Genomic DNA, 12,204 nt, shown 5'->3' on the forward strand with positions numbered 1-12,204 from the left:
GCCGCACGTTTCGGCAGCTCCTGCGACAACGGACTTTCAGGCTCTCTAGAGGAGCCCCAACGGAGCTTTTTTGATTTGATCCCGTGTGGGAAGGTGCAGTAAGGTCCCCCCTTACGGTAAATGGCCGAGATCAGCGGTGGAGCGGCAGGAAAAGAGGCTCTGGAGCAGCGGCAAAAACGAGGGGGAAAAGCAAGATGGCGGAGGGCGGAGATCGAGCAGCATGGGGGCTGGACCAGCAGGAGTTCCTTAAGCGCTGTGTGGAGGAGCTTAAAAAGGAGGTGCTGGCGCCAATGCTGTTGGCGATCGAGGGGCTGAAGGAGACCCAGAGGACCCAGGCGGTGGAGCTTCGTGAGGTGAAAGATAAAATGAATGATAACGAGGACGAGATCCTGGGCCTGGCGGTAAAAATGGAGGCGCACGAGGCGGTGCATAGGAGGTGGGCCGAGAGAATCGAGGTCCTGGAGAACAGGTCGAGGAGGAAGAACCTTGGATTCTGGGTCTTCCCGAAGGAGTGGAGGGAGCTGATGCTGGGGCGTATGTGAGTACGATGCTCCATTCGCTGATGGGAGCGGAGGCCCCTCCGACCCCCCCTGGAGTTGGAGGGGGCTCACCGGGTCCTGGCGAGGAGACCCAAGGCTGATGAGCCGCCAAGGGCGATAGTGGCAAGGTTCCATCGCTTCGCGGATAAAGAAAGCGTGCTGAGATGGGCCAAGAAGGTGCGGAGCAGTAGATGGGAGAATGCGGTGATCCGAATGTACCAGGATTGGAGCACGGAGGTGGCAAGGAGGAGAGCTGGCTTCAACCGGGCCAAGGAGGTGCTGCATTAAAAAAAAAAGAGTCCGGTTCGGCATGCTGCAGCCTGCGCTACTGTGGGTCACTTATCAGGATCGACACCATTATTTTGAAACGCCAGAAGAGGCTTGGACCTTTATTCAGACGGAAAAACTGGACTCGAACTGAGGGGATGTGGTTGTGGGGGGGGAGATGTTGGTTGCATATGGGGGTTGTAAATAGGGGTAAAGAATACTTCATGGTTGGGATGATGGATGGGGATGTGAGTAGAGCTCTGGTTAAAATTCCTTTTTTCTTTTCTGTAGACGAGATTATGATGATGGAGAATGTGGGCGTCGGTACTGGAGGGAGGTGAGACTCTGGGATGAGGGAACTGGGATAATGGCTGCAACAGGAGCTGCGACACGGGGCGGGGCTGGTTCAGGAAAGCGCGGGCTTTTTCCCACGCATAAAAAGGGGGGGGGTGGAGGAAGGTAAGGAGGGGGAGAGACTCCCACATGGGGGAGATCAACGGGAAGGCGGGGGAAGCCGGGGTCAGCAGAAGTCAGCTGACTCACGGAAGCAATACGGGAGGAGCAAAAGAGCTAGATGTGGATCTAGCGTGGGGGGGGGGGGGAAGGAAGGAGAGAGGATATCAGGGTTGCCAAGAACATAGTAGCGGACAAGGATTAGGATCTTGGACCAATTAAGGTTCCCAAGGGTGGAGGAACAGGAGGTGGCTGGTTTGGGGGCACCAATTGGGGTGAAGGAGCTGGTTAAAGGACTGGGGAGCATGCAGGCAGGGAAGGCCCCGGGGCCGGATGGGTTCCCGGTGGAGTTTTATAGGAAGTATGTAGACCTGTTAGCCCCGTTGCTGGTAAGGACCTTCAATGAAGCAAGGGAAGGGGGGACCTTGCCCCCGACAATGTCGGAGGCGACGATATCTTTGATCTTGAAGCGGGATAAGGACCCGGTTGTATCGAGGGACGAGGCAGGGGTGCCCCCTGTCCCCTGCTGTTTGTATTAGCAATTGAACCTTTGGCCATGTCGTTAAGGGAGTCGGGGAAATGGAAGGGGGTGGTTCGAGGGGAAGAGGAACATCGAGTGTCGCTGTACGCAGACGACCTGTTGCTGTACGTGGTGGATCCAGTGGAGGGGATGGTTGAGGTAATGCAGATCCTACGGGAGTTTGGAGACTTTTCGGGCTATAAGCTCAATGTGGGAAAGAACGAGCTTTTTGTGATCCACCCGGGGGAGCAGCGAAGAGGGATAGACGACCTACCGTTGAGGAGGGCGGAAAGGAGCTTTCGATACTTGGGGATTCAGGTAGCTAGGAGCTGGGGGGGCACTGCACAAACTTAATTTGATGCAGCTGGTGGAACAGATGGAGAAGGATTTTAAAAGGTGGGACATGCTGCCACTCGCTGGGGGGTAGGGTACAGTCGGTTAAAATGGTGGTCCTCCCGAGGTTTCTTTTTTTATTCCAATGCCTCCCAATTGTGATTACTAAGGCCTTCTTTAAGGGGGTAAGCAGGAGCATTATGGGATTTGTGTGGGCGAGCAAGACCCCGAGGGTAAGGAGGGGGTTCCTGGAGCATAGCAGAGATAGAGGAGGGTTGGCGTTGCTGAATTTGGGTGGTTACTATTGGGCAGCCAACGTGGCAATGATCCGTAAGTGGGTGATGTAGGGAGAGGGGGCAGCGTGGAAGAGGCTGGAGATGACGCCCTGCAAAGGAACGAGCCTGAGGTGCTGGTGACTGCACCGCTGCAGCTCTCGCCGACAAGGTACACCACAAGCCCGGTGGTGGCGGCAACGCTAAAGATCTGGGGGCAGTGGAGACGGCACAGGAGTGCGACGGGAGCCTCGGTGTGGTCCCCGATTAGAGACAACCATCGGTTTGTCCCAGGAAGGATGGACGGGAGGGTTTCAGAGCTGGCATCGGGCAGGGATTAGAAGAATGGGGGACCTGTTCATTGACGGGACGTTTGCGAGCTTAGGGGCGCTGGAGGAGAAGTTTGGGCTACCCCCGGGAAACGCTTTCAGGTACATGCAAGTGAGGGCGTTTGTGAGGTGGCAGGTGAGGGAATTTCCGCTACTCCCGGCACAGGGGTTCAAGATAGGGTGATTTTGGGCGTATGGGTCGGAGAGGGCAAGGTGTCGGCGATATACCAGGAGATGAAAGAAGAGGGGGGAGGCTTTGGTAGAGGAGCTGAAGGGTAAATGGGAAGAGGAGTTGGGGGAGGAGATTGAGGAGGGGCTATGGGCTGAGGCCCTAAGTAGGGTTAATTCCTCTTCCTCGTGTGCCAGGCTTAGCCTGATACAATTTAAGGTGGTTCATAGAGCGCATATGACGGGGGCGAGGCTGAGCAGGTTCTTTGGGGTGGAGGACAGATGTGGGAGGTGCTCAGGAAGTCCGGCGAACCATGTCCATATGTTTTGGTCATGCCCGGCACTGGAGGGGTTCTGGAGGGGAGTTGCGGGAACAGTATCTAAGGTGGTGAAAGTCCGGGTCAAGCCAAGCTGGGGGCTAGCACTATTTGGAGTAGTGGACGAGCCGGGAGTGCAAGAGGCGAAAGAGGCTGGCATACTGGCCTTTGCGTCCCTAGTAGCCCGGCGAAGGATCTTGCTAATGTGGAAGGAGGCGAAGCCCCCCAGCGTGGAGGCCTGAATAAACGATATGGCAGGGTTTATCAAGTTGGAGAGGATAAAGTTTGCCTTGAGAGGGTCTGTGCAGGGATTCTACAGGCGGTGGCAACCGTTCCTAGACCATCTCGCTGAGCGTTAGATGATGGTCGGACAGCAGCAGCCGCAACCCGGGGGGGTGGGGGGACATCTTTCGTGCGTGGTGGGGGGGGGGGGGGGGTAGAAAGAGGAGGGAGGGGGAAGGGGGGTTTCTCTGGGGGGAGGGGGGGGGCATTTGAGCAAGAAAATACATGAATGATCCGGAAACTGACATGTACGGGAAGAATCCTATGTACAAAGTTCTGTATCTTATTGACTTGCCATGTTCATGTCTTGCCACACAAGCTTTCTTTCTTTTCTTTGTTACGGGGTGGGGGTGGGGGGGGGGGGGGTTGTTTATATGGTGGAAAATATTGTTGAAAAATTCTTAACATTTTTACAAAAGTTGCTGCCCTCCCAGGTACACCGCCTCATCTGCCTTGCCCGCCTGAGGATTCTTTCCTTATCCAGATACCGTTGCAACCGCACACCATCGCCCTCGGCGGGTGGTTGCCCGGTGGCTTCCTCATCAGCGCCCTGTGCGCCCGGTCCACTTCCAGGGGCCGTTCGAAGACCCCCTCTCCCAGCAACCTCTCCAACATCTTGGCCACAAACAAGCCAGTGTCTGCTCCCTCAATGCCCTCTGGCAACACCACAATCGTCAGGTTCTGTCTCGGGGAGCGGTTCTCCAGATCTTCCACCTTCTCCTGAAGCTGCTTCTGCATATCACGCATCACCCCCATCTCGGCCACCAACAAAATAAGCTGCTCCTGATGCTCCTCCACCTTCTGGATCGCCTGGCTTTGAGACTCCAGCCTTAGCTCCACATGGTCGACCCCCGCCTTGAGAAATCCACAGTCTTCGCCAGGTCCTCCAGAGACTCCTTTCTCTGCTGGGTGAACTTCTCCTTCAAGAATCCACCAGCAGCTCCATAGACGACTGAGATGATAGGGCTGATCCCTTACCTCCGCCATCTTCCTCTGTGTCGTAGGCAAAGTTTTTCGCTCTGACGGCTCCTTTCGCCTAAAACCACTTCTGGTCCATGAACCCATCCACCACCGGTGGAACAAATTCTTCCACCACCACTCCTGCACTTTTTCTCATTAAAACATCTGCCCATGAATCGGGGAAAAGCCCCAAATGCACCCCCACAAGTGGGAGCTACCAAATATGCGACCACTCATACCATGGCCGCCACCGGAAGTCTGCACAATACGTCTTTATGAATGTGTGAGACTATTTCATGGAATCTGGTAATTTCATCCACATCCGAAAGACTGAGATATTAAATCTAAATAAATATACTTCCCAATTGTGTGCACAACCTGGCAAAGGAAAGCACCAGCACCTTAATCTGAAGGTTGGAAGTTGGATGCTGATTGGTCTGACAATTAAATTAATTCTTACTTAATCACATCTCATTACACCAGTGTTTAACTTTTTCTGGGTTAATGTTTGGGCAAAAGAAACTATTATTTTCAGAAGTCCGTTTTGGTGAGTGTATGAGCAATACAGATTGTGCTGTTGGAAAATACCAATTTTTGTTTTGAAACTTATTAAGCTAAGTTTTTACCATTTAAATCCTATGTTTTTTTTAATGTTCAGACAAAAACATTTTTCTGCTGCATGTTTTGAGATTCCAGCCTAGATTTTCTAGTTAACGTAATATTTTATTTAATCTTTTATTAATGTCACAAGTAGGCTTACGTCAACATGTAAGCAATGAAGTTACTGTGAAAATCTAGTCGCCACATCCGACGCTTGTTCGGGTACACGGAAAATTTAGAATGTCCAATTCACCTAACAAGCACGTCTTTTGAGACTTTGTGGGAGGAAACCTAAGCACCCAGAGGGGAAACACGCAGACACTGGGAGAATGTGCAGACTTTGCACAGATAGTGACCCAAGCCGGGAATCGAACCCGGGTCCCTGGTGCTGAGAAGCAACAGTGCTAATCACTGTGCTACCGTGCCTGAGTTGGTATTGATTAATGTTGATCCCAACCAAAATCTAGAAATAATTTTAGGGAGATAATCTTGTTTCTTCACTGATTAGTGATAAAAGCAGCAAACATATTATTTAGCCAATTCAAGCATGTATTTCCAAGTACAAATTTATTCTACCAGAATTACTAATATTCCATCTTAGAAATAAAATTCAAGGGAATGTACTCGTGTCTCAAGTCCATAAACGGCTCCATGTCCCAGGTGAGAAAATATGGTGTTTGAATACAACACATTGTGGCAGCATTTAACTGACTATCTGGAATACAGTTCGCACCCCTTTCCCAGCTGCCATACATAATGGTAACAAAAGCATGCTTGTAGCAAAGTGCAAACATTATCTTAACTATTTTGCCTCCCGTAAAAAGTTCCATGGATTTGGGGAAAGCACTGTCCCAGTAAATGCTTGTATAGCTTATACAGCACATAGAGGAGCAAAGTTTGGATACTTGAGGCCAGCTGTTTAAGTCATGGGTAGGTTTTGAATACCAGAGAATTAAAACTCTGAATGTATGTAGGTGATATTGAAGGAGTCCCTGTTCTGTATGTAAATGGAGGAAATTAATGTGTTTACATGTGGAGAGCTTTTCATCCAAGCTTTTCACATTAAGATCTTCAGTGGTGTTGATCAGAAACTCTCTTTTTGCAGCCACCTACCTGCAAAGTCTGCGGAGGAGGCTCAACGGCACCGACAAGAATATGATGAGATGGTGGCAGAAGCAAAGAAACGAGGTGCTCCAGTTAATTACATGATTACTTTACAGAGCAATGAGATTTGTGAAATAACCTGAGTTTCATTACCTATGACTAAACGCAAAATACCATGTGAGAGTATTGTTATAATTGTCATTTTGGGAAGTTGGTTAGCTCAGTTGGTTGGCTGGTTTGTGATGGAGTGATGCCTACAGCACGTGTTCAATTCCTGTACTGGCTGAGGTTACCATGAAGGGCCCTGCCTTCTCAACCTTGTTCCTCACCTGAGGTGTGGTGACCATCAGTCAGCTCTCGCTCTCTCTCTCTCTCTCTCTCTCTCTCTCTCTCGCTCTCTCTCTCCCCAAGTATGGAGCAGCATATGGTCCTCTGAGGCTATGGCTACTTTCAATTGTCATTTACAAAATTAGCCTATTTGCACTATTATTTTGTCACCGTAGAATTCTAATCAGCAAATATTTGCATCCAATAAAAATGATGGACCTTGTTAATTTTGTCCTTGAGCTGAGTGACTGAATGCATCGAATTATCACAAAATTATATCAATGGATAATTCGCAGGGTGATATCCTGAAGCTTAGCCACAAGCTCAAGTCCCAGATCTGATCCTTGGCCTGTGAAATTAGCTCATTGTTTCTCATTCAGAGCACCAGGGACGCTATTCTACCCCCTCCCCACCCCAACGTCGGGTGGGAGAATCGCCGGGGCGCCGCGCGAATCGTGCCACGCCGCCCCGACCCCCGCACGCGCTTTTCCCATTCCCCAGAAACCAGCGGCGCGCGATTCGCACCGGGCCGCTCGGAGAACCGGCGAGCGGCGATTCTCCAGCCGGATGGGCTGAGCGGCCGCCACGACAAGGTTTCCGCCGCTGCCGGCGTGAACTCTGCGGGAACGCTGGGGGAGGGGGGGGGGGGTGGTCCGATGGGGTCTGGCCCGCGATCGGGGCCCACCAATCGGCGGGCCGGCCTCTTTTCCATGTTGGTGAGGGCCGGCGTGCGTAAGACGTTCTCCACGCATGCGCAGGATTGGGCTGTCCCAACTGCGCATGCGCAGCGCCCATTTGGCGCCGCGTAAGGACGCTGGAGCGGCGTGAAACGCTCCAGCGCCGTGCTGGCCCCCTATGGGGGCCAGAATAGGTCGTGTCCGGGCCCTGTTTGCGCCGTCATGAAACGCGACGATGGCGCGAACACTTGGCCTCAATATCGGAGAATCGCCCCCCATGTTTCCGTTTTCCTGGGTTTGGACATGAAAACTGAGTGGAGCTTTCCTCTTTTTGGGGGTAACTGACTAATTAACCGGGTTGATACGGAACGTGATCAAAATAAATTGTGTAAGAACCAACCAAAAAGTGCAATAATCTTGTGACTTTAAATAAATAACTGTGGAACACCAATAGACCGTAACTTGGAAGGGTAAAATGCAAGCTCAGTTCTTGATCTAAGTCACATTATGCCTCATGGAGACAACTGTCTCCCCATGGTTAGGAGAATGAAATCGGAGGAGGTGGTGTCTTTCCAGGGAGCAGCCTCATGTCTCCTCTTGGATGGTCAAAGATGGAATTGTCAAAGCTCTGAAAACAAATTGTTTGATCGCTCAAGGTTTTGAATCTATCTAAATTTGTGCTTTAATAAATTTCACTTGTGAACAGTAATTGGGAGGTGTTGGGAATTTTGATTTCATTCAGAAATAAAAGAAGCACAGCGAAGGAAAAGAATTATGAAGGAACGATTCAGACAGGAAGAAAGTATCTCTCATGCTATGATAATTTGGAACACGGATATTCTTCCTAACTGGGAGACCATGTAAGTAGGTCACTGTTGAAAACCAACTGCCGTTTGATAGTGATAATTATGCATGTCTATAATACCATTTTTGTTTCTTGTACTTAGTCGAAATACACGGAAGGTGCGCGAATTGTGGTGGCAAGGTATTCCGCCTAGTGTTCGAGGAAAAGTATGGAGCTTGGCTGTTGGTAATGAACTGAATATTACTCATGGTATGTGCATTGCCTGAATCTTTACATGAATTATTTTGTTTGGGGAAAAAAAGGACAATGTTCTGCTTGAAAAACATTATGGCAAATGCACTGTTCTAACAGCCCTTCAGTACCACGTTATGCTTATGTGAGCTTATCCAAGTCACTGCAATGATTATTTGGGTGGTACAGTGGTTAGCACTGCTGCCTCACCGCGCCAGGGACCCAGGTTCAATTCCGACCATGGGTGACTGGAGTTTGCACGTTCTCCCCATGTGGGTTTCCTCCAGGTGCTCCGGTTTCGTCTCATGGTTCAAAGGTGTGCAGGCTACATTGGATTGACTATGTTAAATTGCCCCTTAGTGTCCAAAGGTTAGGTGGGGTTATGGGGCTAGGAGGATAGGGAGGGGTTGTGGTCCTAGATAGGGTGATCTTTCTGAGGGTTGGTGCAGACTCGATGGGCCGAATGGCCTCCTTCTGCACTATAGTAATTCTATGAGCGTAGTTTGTGAGTTTGGCAGGCCAATGGACTGATAGCAACAACAATAGTCTAACTGACTCTGACCTTGCTTTATTCCAGCAGGGCTCTCTGAAGTTAGACCAGGAAAAGGAATTGTCTGATTGTCTTCCCCAATGATTTCCGGGATCTGGAATAGATTGTAATGTTCCTGCCACCACCCCAATCGAGATCCTCTATGATGGCACAGATAAGATTAAATCTGCAACCTGCTATTTGGCTCGGTCCCAGGGGAGAAGTTATTTAATAATTGAGCTTGTTATAGTTAGTGATTATTGAATGAAGTGTCAGTGTTTTGTAAATTATTGTGTGCCAATGTTGGGTATTTTACTGTGTCCGCAGATAACTATGTGCAAGATTTATTAAGATGGGAGTAAATGTAGTTTAAATCATGTCATGGTGTTTACAGGATATAGTCCACAAATCTTTGCAACATACTAAATCTAATTTTAGCTTGTTTATAAATAGCACTGGGTGGTGTTTAGGAAATGTAGCTCCTTTAAACCGAAGTGGATTTAGAAGTGATCTAATATTTCCTTCACAATATTCAGACCTTTTAACTGAAAAGGCAAGCAGAAAAAGCAAAAAATTGATGTTTTGTACCCTCATTTCTTCAAGTGACTAATTCCTAATTTCAACGCTACTACTGGGGAGATAGTTAATGGAGAGCCATGGTTTCCCGAAGGAAATTCTTCTGGGCCGGAGTCAGACACGCCCAATAGTGGTGTTTTTAGAATCGTTTTGTCAGTTGTCCAGGATCAGGTTAACTAGTCGGAAGGAGATAAATTAATTAATTTTTTTTAAATACCGTAATTGTTTATAGTGTCTTTCCATTTCATAGAGCTTTATGAAATCTTCCTGTCTAGAGCTAAGGAGCGATGGAAAAACTTCAGTGAGGTTGGATCAGAGAATGAAACTGAAGGTAAGTAGACTTTTGATGCAGCTCTTGTGAAGCAAATCATTAAACTACCAAAGCAGAAAAGCAAAACAGTCCTCGTTGCCTCCTTGCATCATTACAGATCTGTCATTCTGACTTTATTCCTCCATCGAGAAAGTGATGCTGCTACTTTATCACTCCCAGTTTGCTCTTTGAGTGCACATCATTTTATTTTCCTGCTTTGCTAAGCCTTTGAAATCTGGAGCTGCCATTGCCTTATTTGAGCTTCAGTGACCAAGCCAACCTAGTCGACTTGTTATATATTTTAAATGGTTGCATACAGATGTTGGAACTTACCACAGCTAGCCATTCGCTTTCACCATGCAATTCTTCAATACAGAATAAGTATGAGCTTTCCACATGGTTAAAATTGTGTGTAAAGTGTAGTTTGGTTTTTAATTAACATTTCATTCGTGTTCCATATTTTATTTTTCTAAATATTCAGTGAAAAAAAAATGAAGGCTTAAGGTGAAAATCTTGCACAATTTGGAAAGTGAACGAACTGTGAGCACTTATGATAACTGCAATTTATAGAGCAACACAGTGGCTAGCACTGCTGCCTCATGGCGCTGAGGACCCGGGTTTGATCCCAGCCCAGGGTCACTGCTCATATGGAGTTTGCATTCTCCCAATGTCTGCGTCGGTCTCACCCGCACAACCTAAAGAGATGTGCAGGGTAGGTGAATTGGCCAATTGGAAAAAGAATTGAGTATTGTAAATTTATTTTTTAAAAACTGAAATTCACGCACTTTTTCTTCAAGTGGTCTGTCATTAGGAAGTATGGACCCGGATGTTTCCGTGCAGCATGGGCAGGAGTGCATATATAAATATTTCTGACGTGCAACTGAACACATGGGGAATCCTCACCAAGTGTGCTGAAGCCAACAATGACTGCCCTGTCCTTGCATATATCTTGCCATAGCCTATCAGAAGAGAAGCTGTGTTAGAACATAACCATGCCCGGCAACTCTGATCTGATTATTAATGATGCTGCTCAATTGCCCCCTGAAGTTTAAGAACTTCAGATTAGCAGCGTAGGCATTCAAAGCTTCAACTCACAGCTAAAGTCATGTGGCGGAGAATATGGGAAACAAGTGGAATGAAGAATCTGATCATGTAGCCCACAGATTAACTACTTGGCTTCACCATGCATCATAAAATAGGGGTCACTGAACCAGATCAAAATTTTATATGGCTGGTGCAGTCAAGTGCTGTATAAAAGGAAGATGAAGTGACATGCAACTGGAAAAGTTATCCAAAACATGGAGCATATTTGGCACCATTGTTTGCTAAGATACCTGTAAGAATAGTTTCGACTCGCTCCTTGGCGCTCGAGGCCATAGAGTGGATAACCAACTTGGATGTCAACGTTTAATCTTGCCTTTCAGTCTGCAATACCAAGTCAACTACAGCATTGGGCCTTTATATTTAAAAATTAAATAGATTGAAGTGCATTGTAAGTACTAAATTAAATCAGATAAAACCAAAAGATCGATCATCACATCAAGCATTGTAGTCCAAGCTGTTCAAACTGTTGGTACTGCCCCTTTCCCTTTTTATAATTAAGTAGTGATCAAGAATGATATGTAACATCCATAAAGGTAAAGTTATTGGTGCTTCCTCATTAAACAGCTTGTTTTTATGTACCATTATGTAACACTGTGTTCTTACTATTTCTTGATGTTTTAACCTATTAAATGTAATCGTAGATCATTAAAGGATTTATTGGGTTTTGAAAGCAAAGGATACTTTTGTAAAAGCAAAATACTGCAGATGCTGGAAATTTAAAATAAAACAGAAAATTCTGGATAAGCCGACCAGATCTGGCAGCATCTGTGGAGAGAAACCGAGTTCTTGTTTCGGATTCAAATGACTCCTCTACAGACACTTTTGTATGATTTGGAATTATGGGTGGTGAACCATTATTGCCCTGTCCTTGATTGTGCACAATATCATGTTGGCTTATCTGGTTGTACTAATTTTAAATGTGAGCATTTTCTCTGCAGTATCATGATCTTGCATCTTCCTCTGGTGCCTGGCAGTAAATGATCACTGTCATCTGTATTTCTGTTTGCACTGTTGGGTAAATGTAGGCTAATTTTGGAAAATGAAAGTTCTAGTGACTATTACTAGTAATATTTCATGTGCGGGTGCCAGGTTTCCATGTGGCAAATGCTGGAACTATGACAAAGCAAATAAATCCCTCCAAGTCAAATATAAAGCTGTTACTTAAGTAAATATTTCCTTGCAGCATTATTGTCATAAAGAGTACGAAAAAATAATTTTCTGTAGGCCTGGAAAATTGTGCACATTTAGTATTTGATTATGTAATTAAGATAGGCAGTCAACACATTTTTGACCAACTTCATAATATTGTCAGTTAAAACAAACTGCAATGTCAGCTTGTCAGTAATGATTTGTTACTGCTGATTTCTAGAATCTGGAGCATCGCAGGCTGATCGAGAGGCCAGTCTTGAACTGATAAAGCTGGACATCTCCCGTACATTCCCTTCTCTCTTCATTTTTCAAAAGGTTTGCAATTTTGCTGAGTGTATTAATGACGGAATGA

At 47.1% G+C, this 12,204-nt stretch overlaps 1 protein-coding gene across 2 annotated transcripts in view; it reads left to right on the forward strand.

Annotated features, from left to right (window-relative positions):
• tbc1d12b (TBC1 domain family, member 12b) overlaps window positions 1-12,204 on the forward strand; it is a 141,383-nt gene that overhangs the window by 115,229 nt on the left and 13,950 nt on the right. For both annotated transcript variants that reach the window (XM_072479043.1, XM_072479044.1), the window contains 5 exons: window positions 6,146-6,228; window positions 7,891-8,008; window positions 8,096-8,202; window positions 9,540-9,620; window positions 12,073-12,167. In XM_072479043.1, coding sequence (XP_072335144.1) covers window positions 6,146-6,228; window positions 7,891-8,008; window positions 8,096-8,202; window positions 9,540-9,620; window positions 12,073-12,167 — 484 coding nt within the window. The remainder of the gene's footprint in view (window positions 1-6,145; window positions 6,229-7,890; window positions 8,009-8,095; window positions 8,203-9,539; window positions 9,621-12,072; window positions 12,168-12,204) is intronic.

This window comes from Scyliorhinus torazame, chromosome 16, assembly GCF_047496885.1.
Source record: "Scyliorhinus torazame isolate Kashiwa2021f chromosome 16, sScyTor2.1, whole genome shotgun sequence".
Taxonomy (NCBI): Eukaryota; Metazoa; Chordata; class Chondrichthyes; order Carcharhiniformes; family Scyliorhinidae; genus Scyliorhinus; species Scyliorhinus torazame.